At 52.4% G+C, this 17,922-nt stretch overlaps 7 protein-coding genes across 7 annotated transcripts; 4 read left to right on the top strand and 3 right to left on the bottom strand.

The window, feature by feature from the left end:
* The first annotated feature begins 178 nt into the window (after positions 1 to 178).
* Positions 179 to 2,425, top strand: PHACADRAFT_212635 (uncharacterized protein). Its single transcript, XM_007399758.1, has 22 exons — positions 179 to 267; positions 318 to 402; positions 457 to 470; positions 523 to 570; positions 633 to 686; positions 754 to 763; positions 816 to 833; positions 885 to 910; positions 966 to 991; positions 1,047 to 1,081; positions 1,143 to 1,167; positions 1,229 to 1,240; positions 1,295 to 1,310; positions 1,364 to 1,403; positions 1,462 to 1,565; positions 1,621 to 1,680; positions 1,734 to 1,761; positions 1,816 to 1,852; positions 1,904 to 1,924; positions 1,982 to 2,006; positions 2,066 to 2,195; positions 2,250 to 2,425. The coding sequence occupies exons 1-22, from the start codon at positions 194 to 196 to the stop codon at positions 2,343 to 2,345; spliced, it is 984 nt and encodes a 327-aa protein (XP_007399820.1). The 5' UTR covers positions 179 to 193; the 3' UTR covers positions 2,346 to 2,425.
* Positions 2,426 to 3,110: 685 nt separating this feature from the next.
* Positions 3,111 to 4,529, bottom strand: PHACADRAFT_150957 (uncharacterized protein). Its single transcript, XM_007399757.1, has 3 exons — positions 3,865 to 4,529; positions 3,618 to 3,809; positions 3,111 to 3,577 (listed from the first exon to the last, which is right to left on the bottom strand). Exons 1-3 carry the CDS (start codon positions 4,375 to 4,377, stop codon positions 3,149 to 3,151), a joined length of 1,134 nt encoding a protein of 377 aa, XP_007399819.1. The 5' UTR covers positions 4,378 to 4,529; the 3' UTR covers positions 3,111 to 3,148.
* Positions 4,530 to 5,560: 1,031 nt separating this feature from the next.
* Positions 5,561 to 10,286, bottom strand: PHACADRAFT_187397 (uncharacterized protein). The gene is made up of 11 exons (XM_007399756.1): positions 9,439 to 10,286; positions 9,159 to 9,385; positions 8,060 to 9,109; positions 7,514 to 7,998; positions 7,332 to 7,463; positions 6,995 to 7,277; positions 6,619 to 6,942; positions 6,301 to 6,576; positions 6,181 to 6,247; positions 5,874 to 6,131; positions 5,561 to 5,819 (listed from the first exon to the last, which is right to left on the bottom strand). The coding sequence occupies exons 1-11, from the start codon at positions 9,917 to 9,919 to the stop codon at positions 5,608 to 5,610; spliced, it is 3,795 nt and encodes a 1,264-aa protein (XP_007399818.1). The 5' UTR covers positions 9,920 to 10,286; the 3' UTR covers positions 5,561 to 5,607.
* A 379-nt stretch (positions 10,287 to 10,665) lies between these two features.
* Positions 10,666 to 11,468, bottom strand: PHACADRAFT_31812 (uncharacterized protein; the record flags this gene model as incomplete). The annotated part of the gene is made up of 4 exons (XM_007399214.1): positions 10,666 to 10,704; positions 10,765 to 10,835; positions 10,887 to 11,285; positions 11,342 to 11,468. The coding sequence occupies 4 exons, from the start codon at positions 11,466 to 11,468 to the stop codon at positions 10,666 to 10,668; spliced, it is 636 nt and encodes a 211-aa protein (XP_007399276.1).
* A 1,531-nt stretch (positions 11,469 to 12,999) lies between these two features.
* PHACADRAFT_31811 (uncharacterized protein) lies at positions 13,000 to 14,031 on the top strand (the record flags this gene model as incomplete). The annotated part of the gene is made up of 4 exons (XM_007399213.1): positions 13,000 to 13,024; positions 13,078 to 13,533; positions 13,593 to 13,651; positions 13,705 to 14,031. 4 exons carry the CDS (start codon positions 13,000 to 13,002, stop codon positions 14,029 to 14,031), a joined length of 867 nt encoding a protein of 288 aa, XP_007399275.1.
* Positions 14,032 to 14,785: 754 nt separating this feature from the next.
* On the top strand, positions 14,786 to 16,162 carry PHACADRAFT_212630 (uncharacterized protein). The gene is made up of 4 exons (XM_007399755.1): positions 14,786 to 14,921; positions 14,980 to 15,435; positions 15,502 to 15,560; positions 15,615 to 16,162. Exons 1-4 carry the CDS (start codon positions 14,897 to 14,899, stop codon positions 15,942 to 15,944), a joined length of 870 nt encoding a protein of 289 aa, XP_007399817.1. The 5' UTR covers positions 14,786 to 14,896; the 3' UTR covers positions 15,945 to 16,162.
* Positions 16,163 to 16,792: 630 nt separating this feature from the next.
* Positions 16,793 to 17,875, top strand: PHACADRAFT_177433 (uncharacterized protein; the record flags this gene model as incomplete). The annotated part of the gene is made up of 4 exons (XM_007399754.1): positions 16,793 to 16,817; positions 16,875 to 17,330; positions 17,378 to 17,436; positions 17,489 to 17,875. 4 exons carry the CDS (start codon positions 16,793 to 16,795, stop codon positions 17,810 to 17,812), a joined length of 864 nt encoding a protein of 287 aa, XP_007399816.1. The 3' UTR covers positions 17,813 to 17,875.
* Positions 17,876 to 17,922: the final 47 nt, after the last annotated feature.

The following is a 17,922-nucleotide window of genomic DNA, read 5'->3' as shown; positions in this document are numbered from 1 at the left end:
CGAGATATCAACTTTCGAACTGACCGCATCGCCCTTTCGTTGATACCCATCGCATTCTCCTAAGATGAACGAACCTTCACGCACAGCATGCTGATGCTATCATATCAGCATGTACCTATATTAGCTGGCCCCTTCCCAGCTCTGAAACTCGACTATAAACTTGCCCTCTCCTGCAGCAGGTCGTTCCGCAAGCATGTCTGCCAGCCCATCCTTGTTAATCGGCCCGTGCCTCGGGCCTTTCCTGATAGGCACCATGGCATCAGCTATGTCAGGCCTGTACGTTAGTATGAAGCTCCATGCTGATTATTTACATCTAGCTTTTTCGGTATCCTCTGTCTCCAGTGCTATATTTTCCTCAAGAAGTCGGGTGAATTGCGCAGGTCCCCGCTAGCGCGATTACTTGTAGGTGTCTACCGTTCTCGACGGCCCATATTCACTCTGAAATTTGTCGTGCAGGTCTCATTAATATGGTGTGTCTGATTGCTATAAGGCCATGGAGAACGATGTCAAGTGTGCTCACAGGATCTTGAATGCCGTCAACCTATTTTCTTCGACATGGACATGCTACCTGTGCGCATTTCTTTCTTACCGCTGAGCGTAACAAAACCCTTTCGTTCTCAACTAGGCTTCAGATTGTTGGTGACGAACTTCGGTAATATAGATCGACTGCTAGGCCCGATACCATGGTTCGTCGCATGTCAATGCGCCACTTAGCTGCTTTCGCTCAAACGCTGAACACTTGTTATTCCATAGGGGCTATATCGTACGTTTGTGTCGTATTCAATTTGAAGATGCATACTTATATCTTCATATAGTCTACCATCGCGCTCACTGTACGTCCTGCCCATGTCGAAGAGTGAAATGCAGCGCTGAGAACAATGCAGGCACTGAGCGATTGCATTGTGCAAGGGTATGTTTCTGCATACTCTCTTCTGTACTCGATAAGTGACATAGCGAGCTTACAGGTGCTTTGTTTGGCGTATCTGGACTTGTGAGTTTGTGCCGCAAGCATCGTCACTGTGCTGACTATGATTTCTTGGGCTAAGACTCCGGGAACCACAGGATTCTTACTGCCACTCTGGTGAGTCATGGTGCACAATGTCATGTTACTGCTAAATCTAAAGACGCCTTACTGATCACAGAGTTTCTGCGTAATCGTCGCTTGTGGTGCGTGTCGCCTTTCTGTTATGTTTCATGTCGCAGTCTCACGCGAAATCCTTGTCCTTAGGTTCTCTACTTGGTACGCTGCCGGACCGTTATTTCTATGTATGTCTTACTGACACACGCGGGCTAGCCCTAGCGGGGAGGTCGTGAGTCAACGCTGTGATCTAACCATAGTTCCGTTCACGAGAATACTTTACAGTGCCGCTATCGGGACGTTCCCGTCGCTCGCTTCCGTAAATGTGCGTCCTGTCGTTTCTATCGTACGTCTGCACACTAGAACTCATCGATGTACGACAGTGGTTATTCTACCTTGCCATGGGCTTTGACACCGCCACAAACCTGAGCATCACTACAGTGTTATCGTTCTATCTGAGTCGGAAGCGGAGATCACCCTTGTACCGGTAATGCGCAACTAATCTTCGTGACGTGTGCTGACAATGATGATGTACTCAACAGCTGGGACCGTATAATTACCACACCCGTGATCTTCATTTTCCAAACTGGTGTTCTCTGCGTGTACGTTGGGTTCCTCCCCATTTTTGCATTCCTGATGCTAATTGCCAGTGCAGGTTAGATGTGTTTCTCATTGCTCTCATGGTACGCACGCCTCAGCGCTGAACTTGTGCGAATTTTTGAGCCGCCGACCCGCAGAGAAGACTTCGTCCGAACGACTTCATCTTTTGGGGAAGTAAGTTCCGTTTGTCTTCACTCTTGAGGGCGCCGCTGACGCTACGTGGAGTCTGTATTCCGTATAGTACCCGTGCGTCTTATCATGCTACTTCCACTCTGAGGTGTTTGAGCTAAATTTGCCATCAAGTGTACGCAAACGCTCTTCTGGGCTTGTGAGTCGTGTCCTCTGTGTCGATGGCGTTGCTCTGACTGTATTCCTTGTGCGCCGCAGCCTCAACGGTAGCGTTATCACAGAAGGCGACGGTAGGAATAATAAACCGGGCTTCGTCTTGCGACGCTTAAACAAACCTGCAAATCCCGGCACTGAGCACGACATTCATGCCGACATGCGGCGCGCAATAGTTAGCCGTCATCGCCCTCGCCACACGTACCACCACTTACTTCTCGCGTTCTAGGACATTGGCGCGGACTCGCAAGCTACGACCGAGCTTCCGCTTGCAGTGCATGTAGATAAAGTGGTGGAAAGGGAGAAGCGCGCAACGGCACTGTAATCCGTCCGGAATATTCGATGGTTGTATATTCTTCAGTGTATAAATTTATCGTACTACAAGTATCTATATCACAAGTTCGCTGCTAACGCCGCCTCATTTCTCAGTTCCATATTACCTACAAGGGGACTTCAAGCCTCAGTCCGCTCTGCGGCTGCTGGGGCTGGACGCTCGCTCGTTGACTCATCGCGACAGACTAATCGGTGCGGCTCGTTAAAGACCTCAGGCCCGTGGGCTCAGTTCTTCTTGCCCCAAATTGCTAAGTAGTTGCACGTTCTCTCAGGGTTATGATACAGCTTGTAATGCTTACTTCACCGGGCAGATATCCGCACGGCCCTCAAGTAAGCAAAGGGCCGGGCGAGAAACGAGATGGTGTATGCTATGCCGAAATACCAGCCTCAGAGTGGCAAAAGTAAGAGATAAGAAGGAGTGCGCTGCACCTCTGACTGTCCTGTGTTCTCCCTACTCTTCGAAGAAGGGTCCCACTCGGCTCAGTGGGCACGCCGTTCGAACGGAGAACTCTCAATCTGTTCGAGAAGCTATCCGCTAGACATTTTCCGGCACGCTGCAAGTGAAAACACAGACTCTGTACATGTGGGTATACATGTGGGGATACACATCCCAGGCAAACTCAACCGATTTCGATCAGTGTAACAATTTTCAGCACGAAAACAACCATGGTATAGGTTTGCACCTGTTCGTTTTTGTTAGCGCGGATAAATCTGCGATCAATTCCGCGGCCACAACGAAACGAAAGCCACGCTATACGCAAGCTAAACTGTCCGAAACCCGCGGTAACAATGCGACTAGAATGCGAACAGCTCGTACATGGCAGGACCGTCCAATGTGATTCCGTGACGATCATCCTTGAACCCTCCCCTGACCATGCCGGACCAGCGATACATAGTAATGTTTGAATCACCAAGGATAAGTGTCGTGTGATTCACGTCGAGCTCCAACTGCCCCTCGCCCTCCACGTATGCACTGATGTGGAAACCGCCAGGTGGGCCACTGCCGAAGACAGGCGGGAAGACGCTGTTCGCGCCAGTCGGGCGAACGGTCATATTCGAGCATGACGCGGCGAGCACCTTGCCTTTGCGAGATATGTAGCTGCTGACGTGCTCGGAGCCGTCGGGCGAGATGAGATCGTACCAAACGATAGTGTATGAGCCGAAACGCGCATGACCCCATAACCAGGACTTGGCTACGGTATCAACAGCGGTGGGACCCCAGTTCTGTTCGCCTATAATTTAAAAAATAAATAAATAAAGTGACGCCTGCAAGAATGCTTGCCTTGTCATGGTATCCAGCGCCGGAGAATTTGACTTCGGTCCCGTTAATGACGATGTCAACGTTCGCGTTCGCGTCCGGGACAGCGTTTGCCCATCCGAAAGGGGCAGACCCAAGCATGAACGACTGTTCACCGGATGCTGTGATAGGAGCGCACGGAAAATGCGCTGGAGCCGTCTAGTTGAACAAGGAAGTGTCAGCGGAAGAAGTAAGAAAAAGATCACGGCCTTACGGATTTGAATGTAAGCGTGCCTTGAACTCCTGTTTCCGGGGAGTCGATGATAACCTCGTAGAACGACATATCGGGAACACCAGCCCAGCCCCAGCCCGTCCCATTGAGCGTTCCGGAGCTGCCATTGACCGTGGTCATGACTATCAGGTCATTGCCGCCCGCATCGAGATTCAGAGCAGAACCATCTGGTAGAGAAATAAATGCGTCTGTCCATACTGCAGTCGGAAATACTGGAAGGTTATCCCACAGGCTCGATATGGGGGCGAGGAAGAAGGCCAAAAAAATACTGGACCTTGAGTCTTCTGAAATGATATCGAAGTAGTACCAATCGAAGCTGGAGCCGTTTATTGGCAACGCTTTAGGTGCATCGAAACCTGTTGCGCTGGAGGTGAGGTGTACCTTGCTCTGTCCTGAGGCGGGAGCACCAGAGATGATGTCGAGAGATATTGGACTCCGCTGTGCGATGACAACAGCAAGGATCTGAGAGAACAAAACAGACCAAAGGAAACGCATGCTGCGAAGTGCCGTGGGGATTCTCCATTCACCGGCTCTCTTATAGGTTAGTCTATGGACCCAAGCAAATCTAAACCGCCCTCGCCGACGTTGCCTTAGGCCTTAAGGCTAACGGAAAATCCACCGGAGCGTGCATTCCAGCGATGGTGTCTTGATCTGAAGATTGTTGTCTCAGTAGTTTATTGTGGAATTACTCAGCTTTGAATCTCCCAGAATGGTTATATATTACGTGGGCTGTGCGCACCCTTGCTTGAGGAGGCCGCGAGGTTGCTCTTCGTCGTGCATAGCCCGCACTCGTGGCCAACGACGTCAACCTGCGGCGCACCGGGGCGGCTGAGCTTGGAAATACTGTGAATTACTGAATATCATATGAACGCAAGGTCACGCAATGCTGTGTTTCGGATAGAAGGATGCTTGAGCCTCAGGCACGACGCATTATTGTGCTGCGTCTCAGTCTACTCCTAAGCTTAGCAGTTTATTAAAACCCTACGGTGAAGGAGTGTGAGTGACATCATGACATCATCACCAGAAAGCACCCTCCTGTGGAGTTTTCGCCCGTATCAGGGCGATATTTACGAGGGGCAGTACGTAAGACTAGAGACGTGCTCGACAAGCACGGATAATTTGAGCGTCTCAAGGAGTGGCATCTGATTGTGGCAATTTCACTTCTGATACACTTTAATTGTCTCAGTACTAGTCTCCGCAGTATCATGGTCTCGCCTTTGTCCGGTGTCACTGGTGAAGCGGTGAAGCGGCGTGGCCCGCAGAGGACAGGAGAGATCTGCGAAGTATCTCGGACGGTATTATGTACTGCAAGCAAGTATCTCTGGCGAACTATAGAGCTGACCAGCTCGGACCACAGCAAATCTGTGACATGTGCACACTGAGTGGTAAGTGCTGTCTTTTTTCTTCTATTTATTCTATGCTATTTCATTTAAAACCTCGGCCCAAGACCGGTTAACCAAGGACTGCTTGTTTGGTTGCGCGCCGAGCGGATAAAATGCAATTTTGCAGGGAAAACTGTACATACCACCGGTGGCGTTGTTCATCGTTCTGGAGCTATTTTGACATCGACCAGACCACCAATGCGCCAAATGTTATCAAAACTCAAGCATCGCAGTACCACCGACACGGCAGTTAAATTCACTCTGACGTGAATATATAACATCAATGAAGTTGTCCGTCGGTTTTAAGTCGACCCGAGACTCACGTCATATCGTTACATTCAGATTAGATATCTTTTCTAGCTAGCTTCTGCTTGAGACGAGCTGCTAACACAGTTTGCATCGCGGCCGCGATCTGCTGTGCGGCGAGCGTGTCCCCAACGGACATGTCCGTATTCGCCACTATAGCGTAGTATGCCTGCTGAAGGGTATGCAGCGGCTGGGACAAGCACGGTGGAGAAGAACCGAGACTGCTCTCCGTGACTCCGCCCTGGGAGACTAGAGAGACGCGTGATCAGCAAGGAGGACGCCAACATCAGGGAGATTTCTTACCGCTTTGATACTCTAACTCAGCCGCTTCCGCAGTACATGGAGGAGATGGAAGGGCGGTCTGCTCAGGATAGGGTACCTCAGGCGACATCGAGTAACAAACCAGGCCAGAGCCTGTTTGGAGCTCCGCGTCTTCCGACTTCTTCGTGCCACTATAGCTGTGGCCTGTGGAACTACTGTCCCCACGGGTTGCTGTGTCGCCGAGTAAGTACTTCGATGTAGCAGGGTCCACAATCCGTTGTCTCTTCTTCTGATTCCATCCTACGTCGCGGTAAGTGGCGTGAGTCATCGACTAGAGCATCTCACCCACCTTCCTCTTCAGAAGGCCTAGGCCGTTTTTTCGACACGGGAGAAGATTCATTGGGGCTCATATTCTCCTATACCTAGCTTTCAGAAAGCGAGCCCAGCTGAACGGATAAATGATATGTACCGGCGAGCGATGAGATCGCAAAGCAGCATGGTCAAAAACAAGGGAAACCTGGCGCGTGCTGCACCTTTCTAACGCACCATGGCACGTGTCCACCCCTTCATTGATCCTGGAGGAGTCACTGAGAACGTGCGAATGCTTGTCGTTTGACGATTTCCTTTGTTCGTCTGGCACCTTTTCGGGACCGGCGCTCGCGTTCGAAGGAAATAGCTCTCTCACGCATGGACCGTCGACTTCCTCAACCCTGTTCCGCACGATGGACGTCATGGGATCCTGGAGCTGGATCAAAATGGGCACTTGCGACGAATACTAAACGCTTACCAGGTCGTTCACTTGAGATAGCGGCTGGCGCTGCGACTCAGACTGCGAAGGCTCGGGCAGAAAGTCGGGATGAAAGGCACGAGGCACTGCCACGTCATAAAACGCGGATAGGTGAAGCAACAGTTTCGCTGGAAACGTGACGGGGCAAGAACTGTTCTGTCTCCAGACGGCCTCGCAGAACTCCTTCAGCGCAAGCGCGTTTGTAGTGGAGCGGATGTTGATGAGTGGGAGGCAGAGGAGGTCTTCAAGGTCGCGAAGGACTTCGTTTACCGGAATGGTGACCTCGCGCAGTCTCCGTAGCATAGTGCAGTAGAATCCTACAAGCTAGTGGGCCAATCAGGCACACAGAACCGCGCATATATACCGGTCCACTTACAACTTTCTCGTAGTCTGCACTCGGTACAGCGTTGCAATCTGCTCCAATCCAGACGCAGAGGCCTTCAGAGAGGATCTTGAGGGCAGAAACGACATTTGATGAGGTGCAATTGGAGATTATACTGGACAACGCGCGGATAACGTCTAGGGAAGGGTATATATCTTGGGATGGGTATATACTGAGGAAGCTGTTAACGTGTCGCAAGGTTGTAGTCGCTACAATGTTGTCATCGCTCAGGGTTAAATGAGTGATAAATATGGGTATGAAGGCAGGAGGTATAAGGCTAATGGCAGCCTGAGTGAGCAACAGTTAGGTTTTAGGCTGATAAATGACTCACTCATGGGATGTTTCTTTCATTAAGTTTTCGACAACCGCGTCTGGCGAGATGCCTGAGGCTTTGGCGGAAGAAATCACAAACTTGAACATCTTCTTCCATTCAGCTAGCGTCTCCTCAGATGCCGACGAAAGGCTGGTAGAGATAAGCACAAATATCACCGATGTCAAGCAAGGAAAACATACTTGACAGGGAACGACAGGAATGTAACGGAGTCCTCCCAGGGTTTTATTGGATCGATGTGTGTCCACTTCGCTGCGGCGAGTTGCCAGAGCCTGAGACAGAGATTGCTGTTGTCGAGTCTGGAGGAAAGCTTTCTCCACAGATCGGGTGAGCCGTGAACAAGAAGGTCCGTGGAAAGGGCGACCAGAGCGGCCTCGGTCTCGTCATTCAGCCCGAGTATGCCACCGACGATACCGAGCAGCGCTTCGAATAGCCCGTTGGAGACGCGAATGAGCCAGCCCTGTTCACAGACAGACTGCACGACTTTCCACAACTCATGCACGGCAGTACAGAGAACAGGAGCGAAGCCCTCGCTGGGTACGGCTTGCGTGGCGAGTCTGGTGATGGTCGAGATGACCGAGTCTTGCGCCGCGGCGCAGTTCTTGGATGTCTGTGGTGCCCTTGATCTCACCAGCAGTAGCGACTTCCACGTCGCCAAAAGGTCATGCTGCATAACATGAGATATAAATGATCACACCGCAAAATCACGTTAACGAGAATATACGTACTCCTGGCTTCATGCCTCCCTTGAGTACCCTTTCCATGGCGCGACGCCATGCGACAAGAATGCGGTCCCAATGAGTATCGAGCTCGACGTCGGTTAGCGGTCGCGCAGAGGCAGGCTCGAAGCCTCCTATCCGGCTGACGATGCTGGCAAGTCTGCCAGGCTCGATGTCCACCATTGTTCCGTCCAGTAGCTCAGTGACAAGGACTTGCTGGAGATCGTACGGTGGGACGAGCTGCGCACGCGATGGGTCGGTAGCAGCATTAGTCAGCTGTCGTAAGAGGGCGATCCCTTCCTTCACGAGCTGCGAGTTGCTGCGCTGGAGTAGCTCCTCGACTACGAGCACTGCTTTTGTAACGGCGTCGCCCTCTGGCTGGCGCGTCGCTTCGTTCAGGAACACCGAAACCAGAGCTGAGCGCACGCCAAATTTGCCGTCCTGACTGACTATTGCAACCACTTTTTCCCGGAAGCTGTCCTCCTTAACGCGAGCTGGATCCTGCGGAGCATGGAGCTCGGTCGCGTCCACCAGTCGGCCATACGCCCAGACGAGGCACCGCCAGACGAACGAATGCAGGTATAGCAGCGGCGTAAAGTCGTGGTTGCGTACGCTCTCCATCGCTCTGACGATCATCTTCAGAAGGGATGGGGTGGAGAAGAAAGAGCCGTCGGCGAGCACGGCCAGGCAGCCCATGACAGAGAACGCCCAGGAAATGTCTTTAGCGTAGTATGATCTGTCTTGTGCAGGTAATGCGGCAGCAACAAAATCACGGAGAGTCATCGCTTGTTCTCTGGACCACTCGCACTGTGTCTCAGAGAATTTGGAAACCTGTTGGTGCAGATATTCGCGTGCAGATGCCGATGGTTTCGTATGCTTCGCTGGAGCTGCGTCACTTCGAGACCAAAGAGCTGCCTGCGTGAAGCCAGCGAGCGCGTATGCTGCGCGGAGCCTGGTGGACGAGCTGGAAGAGACAATATGGAGCAGAACCAAAGGAAAGAGGTGTATGCTGCCGAGGAAAAACAGCGAAGGATGTCTGCAGAGTACGTTATGGAGCACCTATGATTGACGGTCAGCATGGAGCTAACAGTGTAGCTGCTCGACGCACTTTGAGGCCGTCGCCTTTCATCTGCTCTGAAGACTCTGCGTCGCTGAGAATCCCTTCGATTACTTCGATGACTCTCTTATCTCTGGTTCGGAGCACGGTTGCAGGAAGTTGCTGAGTTGACAGAATCCAGATGGCAAGGCCTCGCGTTTTCTGAGAATTGAAGGTCTTGAGCGTCCGGGGATTCAGTATGTCCAGCAACAAGTCAAATACTTCGTCTAAGCCTTGAGCTGAGAAGGCAATTTATCAGCGAAGTCTAGGAATTTCATCTGTTCATACGTACACAGGAGGGTCGTATACAAGGCGGGAAAAGCGAGGATACAAGAAGCTAGCCGCATAGCGTGGTGACAGATCGCGGAGGAATGCGCTGCCTCTGCGATGCTCCCGTCTTGAGATTGTGACGCGTGTAGACTTACACTCTGAGGATGAGTGGGGCTGTGAGGCCGCTTGACGAGGGTGGGCTCTGCGAAAGCGAGACGTATGTCGCGTGAGATGCAGGCCAAAACCGCGCCGCCTTTTATCCTCAGGTATTCGATTGCAGGGGAGGTCGAGGCCGTGGTGGCGCCGGCGGATGTGGCGAAGGTCTTGATACGGCTCGCAAAGGCAGCATATATGCGCGTTAAGTCGCCCCCAGGGTGAGCTACAGACGATTTTCCTTTCATAGAACGCACGAGCGCGTCGATAGGGGCCTGAAAATAGTTTGCAGAGTCGGTCGAGGTTGTCGGACGCGATGCGTCCTTTCCTTCGTGTTCGTGCCTTGTCATGCTACACGGGATGAAAAGCGGCGAAAGGGACTAGCTCAGCTAACAAGAAGACAGAAGATTTGGTAGGGATCGGTATAATAAAGATGCTGGAGCGTATTCGGAGGAGGTAGGTGCGAATGTCGTTCTGTACCCGCCAGAGATCCGTACCAGAGCAGGTGCAAATATATACAGGTGAGGAAGAAGGGAGTGATAGAAATCGTCTACGCAAGCAGCATGGATGCAGGAAGGCCTTGCGACAAAGGACAAGAGACAGAATTCGAGCAGCGATATGGTTCCGTGCTTGATCGGGGAATGAGCCTGACAGATCCGACAGAATTCACGACCGCCTTGTCCACGAAATCACCCACATAACATGCTATCGGACGCGTCAGAGACGTTGCCATATCCTTGGCTGAAGTACACACCTGTCTGAAACCTCTTCATTAGCCGTCGAGAGCGAGGTTGAACACAAACTTTGTGTGAAGCCAATCAACGTCGGGGTTTCCATTTCGGGCTCCTGCGGCACGTCGGCAGCTCCCGCGATGCTACTTATCTTGCAGCACCTTTTTGTCGGCCAACTGCCTAGCTCGAGCTCAGAACTCGCAACGATCACCGTTCTCAAAAATTACACGATAGTGGACGTCTCACAATGGGACGTAATTTTCTCGAATTTCGATACAAATACATTTCATTATTCATTATGTCGCCAACCAACTAGCCAGCTGCCGTACAATACAATGATTTGTTATCAATGACGAGTGACGCATTTAGTAGTTGTCGTTGTTGTTGTTGTCGAACTCGCCCATCTGTCATAGTGATTGTGGTCAGCACTATACTATGACGTCAATACATCAGCCGCCACATACCTTGCGCTCTTGGCCGCGTTCCTTGAGGCCCTTGTTGCCGCTAACGGTTCCCGCCATCTTCTCTATGGTGCCTACATGTCCTGTCAGCAGCTGTCTCTTGATGTGCATGTCACGACACGAACCTTTCGCACGGTCACCGAAGCTGGGCTTGCCGCCGGGGTTCTGGCCGCCGGTGCCAGCAGCGTTGGTATCATCCCAGTTAGAACCTGCGCCAGAACCCTGGTTGCCACCGTACTGGTCACCGCCGGCGCCGGCGCCAGCGCCAGTGCCAGAGCCGTATGTCTGGCCTCCAGTGTTGTCGCTGTCCCATTTGTCGTCTTGGACGCCGCCCTGCTGGAGGCCACCGCCGCCCTGTTGGAGGCCGCCGCCGCGACCGGTGGAGCCAAAGTCGCCCCCTGCGCCGGGAACGTTCGCATCGGTGGTGTTTCCACCATACGCTCCTTGTGATGAGCCGTAGCCCTGAGAGCCGCCGAACTGCTGCTGGTTCTGGGAGTCACCGAACCCGGTGTCGCCCATGGTGTCTAAAACCGGCTGTCAGCATACGAGCCGGCTGCGACAGATGTCGAGGCAGACTCACTGTCGTTACGACGCCCAGCACCGCCGCTGCCACCGAGGTTGTTAGGGTCAGAAAAGTTGTTAGAGTCGTTGGTAAGGTCACGGTTCTGGGTGTTCTGGTTCCACTGGTTGTCGTTGTCGTAGGACATAGTGATAAGGTCGTGGAGTCGTGAAAGTTAAAAAGCTTGTCGTGAAGTGGTGTACTGAGAGTAGGTGAATGAGATGCTAGATCGACTAGACAGGAGGAGGTCTTATATACACACCTTGTGATGTAATGACGCGACGTGAGCTTGAATTTGAAAGGCTGGCAGTGGATACGTCGTAGGCGCTCGGCGTCATCGTGGAGTGGGATACACAGGGCACGACTGGACCTAACCCAGACCTATCTTGAAAGAAGATAGACTGACTGACGATACGCCTATCACTGTATACCCCAAGGCACACCCACATCACCTCTGTCCGAACAGGCACACATCGATGCGTGGTCGTCCAAGAGGGTCGAGACTGCGCGGTAATAAGATTTAGTAGCACGACATCTGGGAATTCAACTGTAACAGTGGAACGCGTCATGTGTGGAGTCATCGCTCCGTGAGTTCCATCCATTGGTAAAGCCTTTGCACTTCGGTGCTTGGAAGCGAAAACGCAATATGTTTTCTGTCTGCAGCGCCGGCGTGACGAAATCGTCCATGCGGTGTTCCCGGGCGGGGCGAAAATCGCCACATGGGTTTGGAGCAGAATGCAAGGTCCGAGTCACGGATAATCCAAAAGTATATGCGACGCAGGAGGTCCTTTAGGTAGGCATGTCGGAGGCTGGTTGTCAAAGATCACGGGAAACCGGTGTCGTGTATACAGAAAGCAGACAGCTTACCACCCGAAGACTTAAAAGCCATTAATATTGAAGCGAGTGTCACTGCTGTAATTTGGGCGTTGGCATGGTTCACCACAGTTACGACGATAGTAGGTTGGAGTTCAAGCCGCAAGCGCTTAGCGAGGCCGCGTAACCAGAGGGCGTCATGGCGCATCAAACGGCGCATCAGACGCCACAAAGATACCACGTCGCAAGAGGTCGTCATCTTCTCTCCTTCAACCAGCTGCACTCGGGAAGGTGATGCAAGTTTTTGGCCTGCTACAACGAAAATTCCAGCAACCATGATATAAATAGAGCAACCCCATTTTGTCATTATGTGCGCCGAAAGTGGCCGACCTTCGCAAATTTGCACTGACAGCGTAACGTAACCGTGACTGACCGCCGCATAGATTCCCTCTCGCCCTTGATTTTCTCAAAGCTAACCTTCTCGTTGCAAATTACCGCAGCCAGGGTTGATGTTGTCGATAGGTATAAGTATGCTCGGTTGTTAGAGCTTTTTCTGATTCCACGCATGGGCAGGCATTTCCGCAGAATTTTGGACTGCGCAACACTTCGGAGACTCACGATGCGGAGATTGATCGCCATGGATTTACATAAGGAGGAAAGTGTATGATGATGATAAGGTTGCTTTATCTCCCCGTGAGAGGTGATGCAGTGCGTATTGCAAGGCACAGAACAGATCTCAGGCACGCTGGGTCGTGATTTATGATCAACGTGCTGTACAAGCTGCGGGAGATCTAAGCCTCTTATATAAATTAACAATTTTATGCACATGCTCGCAGATCCCCTCAACATCTATTAGCCACATTGCGATGAGCTCTCCTAGAGTATGGCTTGGTCAGTCATTTCGTGCTGCGCGGTGAAATGTATTTGACCTATCTTCTATCCAGTCACTGGTTCGTCATCCGGATTCGGGCTCGCTATATGTAAGCTGGCCCTCACGAAGGGCGACAAAGTCGTAGCAACCTTACGCAAGCCGTCTGACATCGATGAACTCGCCAGCGAGTACTCCTCAGATGTTCTGCTTGTCGTAGAAGTCGATGTCACGCGCCCGGAGGACGTCACGAACGCGTTCCAGAAGGCAAAGGAGCGCTTCGGCAAGGTCGACGTCGTTTTCAATAACGCCGCCACTTCCCTTATAGGCGAAGTCGAAGCAATACCTGATGCCGACGCTCGGCGCATCATGGAGGTCAACTTCTGGGGCGCTACTACTGTGAGCAAAGAGGCTGTAAGGTTCTTCCGTGAAGAGAATCTTCCAGGCGTCGGAGGTCTGCTGCTGAACATCAGCTCGGACCAGGGCCACGTTTCCGTCCCCTGCTTAGCCCACTACTGCGCTGCGAAACATGGTGAGTCATATTTCAGTTGCGTCAAAAGTTGTGTTACGTGGTCCTCATTTATTATGTAGCGCTTGAAGGCCTCACTGAAGCGCTCTCATACGAGCTAGACCCCAAGTGGAATATCAGGGTCAGTATCATCAGAACGTACACCGTCTCGCTTGATGCTCATAACTTCAGTAGATCTGTCTTGTGGTCCCGGGTGGCTTTCGTTCTGAGATTAGGGCGAAGGCGTTGACGGTGCCAGTCCATTCTGCGTACTCGGCAGTAGAGTCCATCCAGCAGATTCGCAAGTTTCTGAACATGACCTGGGACCCCAGCCGTCCAATGCGCATAGGCGATGTCGGCAAGGCCGCGGAGAGGATCTACGAAGCATCAGCGCTTGAAGCCCTGCCGATGAGACTTTTCTTGGGAGAAGACTGCGTTCGGCGCGTACGAGGAAAGCTTCAAAAAGTGACTGAGAACCTTGATGGGTTCGAGAAGTGGTCCCAGGGCCTCCTGGAAGATTAATAAGTAGATTCGTTCGATCTCCTGCCCCTGTAGTGTTCGTACTGGGTACTATGATTTTGCCAGATGCACTTAGACGCCTTCATACTAGAGTTTTGCTGCGACTTGGACGAGCCTTCTGTCAAGGCCAGGCGCGTCCGGAAGATATCGCAACCATCGACAAGGTTGAAGCCACGGGCATCCATCATAGTCGGACAAACAAAGCATCTCTTGGAGCGTATCAAGCGTTGCAACGCTGCCACGCTTCAGCGGCTTCGAGGAGTTCATTACGCCCCTTCAGACCCTTTCTGCCGCTAACCACGTTCGGGAAGGTAGCATAAGCTCTCTATCTGAATAAGAGCAATAAATTAATACAAATGAACGGTATAGAGCGGGCCCTTCCGTTAGCAACTCCTCTGCTACGTGTCGGACTATTGCACAGTGCGTGGCCTGACATGGCACACACAAACGTCGTCCTGCCACAAGTTATTGCGTCCCGAGCTACCCGGGTCTTCTCGTGATAAATTGCTGTGGTAGTGCCTGACGTCATTAGGAAGCGTACGCCCTCAGAAGTCGAGCTTATTGCAGCCTTTGACACCTTACTCTCACCTCGGAACAGCGTCACCCCTCTCACATGGTAGATTCTGTTCCCACGATTCGCTATGACGCTACAAGGTCAGCATGGGATGGCAACAAAGTTGGTTACGTCCTGCACACGTGGCAGGTATACAACTGATAAGTACGAAGCCCGGTGGAGACCCGTGGAACAGAGTCAAGGCGCGATGACGGCTTTGCTGCGATCTCCACATGAAGCTCAAAGCGAGTATATAAACCGTCAGCTGTCAAGTCTCCACGATTTCTTTGGGTACTATCTCTCGATTGCGTCGCGATGAGCTCTCCCAGAGTCTGGCTAAGTCAGCTGCCTGCCCCAAAGCCGCTGCGAGATAGTGTGCTCAGTATTCTTTTGTCCAGTTACTGGTTCGTCCTCCGGGTTTGGACTTGCCATGTGCAAGTCGGCTCTCGCGAAGGGCGATAAGGTTGTCGCGACCTTACGTAGGCCGTCCGATATCAGTGAGTTCGACAGCAAGTACTCGTCGGACGTCCTGCACGTCGCCAAAGTCGATGTTACGCGTCCTGAAGAGGTCGCCAACGCCTTTCGGGAGGCGAAGAGCCAATTCGGCAGGGTTGATGTCGTTTTCAACAATGCTGCGTCGTTCGTCGTGGGCGAAGTCGAGTTGGTACCTGATGCCGACGCTCGGCGCGTCATGGAAGTCAACTTCTGGGGCGCCGCTACCGTGAGCAAGGAAGCCGTGCGATTCTTCCGCGAAGATAACCCTCCAGGCGCTGGAGGTCTGCTGTTGAATGTCAGCTCGGATGCTGGTTTCAGTTCTCTCGCCTGTGTGGGCTATTATGACGCGGCTAAACATGGTGAGTAAAGTTCCAGTCGGTGCGCTCAGATTGCTCTGCATACATAGTACTCAATTCACTTTGCAGCGCTCGAAGGCCTTACCGAAGCACTCGCATACGAGCTAGACCCCAGGTGGAATATCAGGGTTAGTACTAGCAGGCTATCGCATCATCCCGCTCGATGTTCACGGCTTCGATAGATTTGTCTCGTAACTCCCGGGGCCTTCCGTTCGGATATCAAGACAAAGTCCCTGACTATGCCAGTTCACCCTGCATACCCGGCTGTGGAATCGGTTCAGCAGTCTCGCAAGTTTCTGGACATGGTTTGGGACCCCAGCCGTCCGATGCGTATAGGCGATGTACATAAGGCCGCAGAGAGGATTTACGAGGCATCTATGCTCAAACACCCGCCAATGAGACTTTTCCTGGGGGAAGACTGCGTCAGGCGCCTCAAAGAACAGCTGAAGAGAGTAACTGCGAACCTTGATGGGTTTGGGAAGTGGTCAGAGGGTCTTATGGAAGATGAATAAGTAGAACGGTCAGATCTCCTAGTAGGCCCTGTGCTCGCGTGTATTAATGTTTGCATTGGTTAATGTACTGATCCGACCCTATGTACTTCGATGTTACCGAGAGTTATCGTATTACCCACTCACAGGAGCTCACCTCGACATTATGAGAGGAATTTGCCTGCCTCTGATTGTGTAACGTGCAACAGTTTCCCTTAGATAGCAGTGGTTATGCTATGGCTGGCGCAAGCCGGTGCGCAAGGGTGCGCATGACTAACACACAGGCGCTTAATCTGCAGGAGCGCATCAGAGGGCGCATCATGCGATCACGACGCGCGCGTTTCCTACTCAACCACCGTCATCTCAAGACAAAATGTTGGGCTTCAGCATCATCCTTTTGAAGAGACAAGAGAATACACCGGCCGCCAAGGCCATGCACGCAGCAGTGCTATCGACATGGCACCACAGCCACTTCTGAGTGACCGGAACGGTTTCAGGTACAGTACTAGTCCTTTTTTTCACATTGATAGCTTAGAAGACTCTCTTCGCATTGCCGATCAGCATTGTAACCTTCGAAGGCTGTGCAGAGGCCGTCGGCAATCACAAAGGCGGTATATCCATACGTCTCATCCAGAGTCTGACCCCGCGAAATCATTGCGAACAACGGTACCTGGCTGCCGGATCAGCGGAATGAGGGCGTTCATAGGGCTCAATTCACCGAGTGGTCCTCATGGCCCTCTTAGTGTACTTGGCTAATGACCTCAGCGGAACGTAAGCTCGCAGAGATGGCGCACAGGCGTCTGTTCGTCGGACATCTATATTAAAGGGCGACTTACTCAGGATCTTTCGGTACGAGCTGAACCTACTCAACGATGCCTTCCGCCAGGGTGTGGTTAGGTCAGTTATAGAAGTCTCCATGCCGTTTCTGATCTCTAACGCCCCTGCTGCATCTAGTGACTGGAGCATCATCCGGCTTTGGACGAAAGATGACAGAGCTGGCGCTCGAGAAGGGCGACAAGGTCATCGCGACACTGCGAAGGCCCTCAGACCTCGACGAACTCCGGTCCAAGCACGCGGAAGACACGCTCTTCGTCACGAAGCTCGACGTAACGCGCCCAGAAGAAGTGCTCGAAGCGTTCGCAGCAGGCAAGGAGCGCTTCGGCAGAATCGACGTCGTGTTCAACAACGCCGGCCGCTTCGTGGTCGGCGAGGCAGAGGCAACGCCTGAGGATATGGCTAGGGAGATGATGGATGTGAACTTCTGGGCCGCCGCGCGGGTGAGCAGGGAGGCAGTGCGCTTCTTCCGCGAGGAGAACCCTCCTGGTGTGGGTGGGCTGCTGCTGAACGTCAGCACGGAGGGTGGCGTCGTGCCTCAGCCCTGCGTTTCATACTATGATGCGTCAAAGCATGGTACGTGCTACTATTTCGGCATGGATATCAGCCTCACGTCAGCATAGCTCTCGAGGGGTTTACAGAAGCCTTCGCCCTCGAGCTGGACCCAGAGTGGAACATCAAGGTACGACGCGTCCCTAACGGAAAAATTAAACTGTAATTGAGGTCTGGCACAGATCGTTCTCCTTATTCCTGGTGTATTCCGCACGCCTATCAAGGCCAAGGGTATCACATTGCCCTTCCATCCTGCATACACGAAGCAAACTCTCGAGACACGCAAGGCCATCCAAATGCTGTATGACCCCAGCCGTCCAATCCGGGTCGGAGACACCGACAAGGTGGTAGAAAAGTTCTACGAGGTATCAGAGCTGCCGAGCCCTCCATTGCGCATGTTCTTGGGGCATGACGGCCGCGAGCGCGCAAAAGCGAAGTTGGATAAGCTGCTACAGGAATTTGATGAGTATGAGGCTTGGTCGAATGGTTTAGAGGAGGACGTATGAAGCGACGGGCTCACGATGTACTCTCGCTGTTAGAAGCATTGGATTATGGCTCGAGCGTCTGTGCACCAATAGATCTCCTGAGAGTTGCTGAAGTGCAAACCCGACTAAAC

The sequence above is a fragment of the Phanerochaete carnosa genome, assembly GCF_000300595.1.
Source record: "Phanerochaete carnosa HHB-10118-sp unplaced genomic scaffold PHACAscaffold_9, whole genome shotgun sequence".
NCBI classification, from domain to species: Eukaryota; Fungi; Basidiomycota; class Agaricomycetes; order Polyporales; family Phanerochaetaceae; genus Phanerochaete; species Phanerochaete carnosa.
This window is presented reverse-complemented; position numbering and strand designations above follow the sequence as displayed.

What these genes read in the sequence shown, in the direction of transcription:
- PHACADRAFT_212635 (XM_007399758.1), top strand. Translation starts at nt 194, where the DNA reads ATGTCTGCCAGCCCATCCTTGTTAATCGGCCCGTGCCTCGGGCCTTTC. An exon ending in AGCGATTGCATTGTGCAAGG is followed by an intron (nt 911 to 965) that starts GTATGTTTCTGC and finishes GCGAGCTTACAG; the next exon opens with GTGCTTTGTTTGGCGTATCT. An exon ending in TGTTTCTCATTGCTCTCATG is followed by an intron (nt 1,762 to 1,815) that starts GTACGCACGCCT and finishes GCCGACCCGCAG; the next exon opens with AGAAGACTTCGTCCGAACGA.
- PHACADRAFT_150957 (XM_007399757.1), bottom strand. Translation starts at nt 4,377, where the DNA reads ATGCGTTTCCTTTGGTCTGTTTTGTTCTCTCAGATCCTTGCTGTTGTC. An exon ending in GCACGCTTACATTCAAATCC is followed by an intron (nt 3,810 to 3,864) that starts GTAAGGCCGTGA and finishes TTGTTCAACTAG; the next exon opens with ACGGCTCCAGCGCATTTTCC. An exon ending in AGGCAAGCATTCTTGCAGGC is followed by an intron (nt 3,578 to 3,617) that starts GTCACTTTATTT and finishes ATAGGCGAACAG; the next exon opens with AACTGGGGTCCCACCGCTGT.
- PHACADRAFT_187397 (XM_007399756.1), bottom strand. Translation starts at nt 9,919, where the DNA reads ATGACAAGGCACGAACACGAAGGAAAGGACGCATCGCGTCCGACAACC. An exon ending in TGAAAGGCGACGGCCTCAAA is followed by an intron (nt 9,110 to 9,158) that starts GTGCGTCGAGCA and finishes CGTCAATCATAG; the next exon opens with GTGCTCCATAACGTACTCTG. An exon ending in ATGAAAGAAACATCCCATGA is followed by an intron (nt 7,278 to 7,331) that starts GTGAGTCATTTA and finishes GGCTGCCATTAG; the next exon opens with CCTTATACCTCCTGCCTTCA.
- PHACADRAFT_212630 (XM_007399755.1), top strand. Translation starts at nt 14,897, where the DNA reads ATGAGCTCTCCCAGAGTCTGGCTAA. An exon ending in CTCTCCCAGAGTCTGGCTAA is followed by an intron (nt 14,922 to 14,979) that starts GTCAGCTGCCTG and finishes TCTTTTGTCCAG; the next exon opens with TTACTGGTTCGTCCTCCGGG. An exon ending in ACCCCAGGTGGAATATCAGG is followed by an intron (nt 15,561 to 15,614) that starts GTTAGTACTAGC and finishes CGGCTTCGATAG; the next exon opens with ATTTGTCTCGTAACTCCCGG.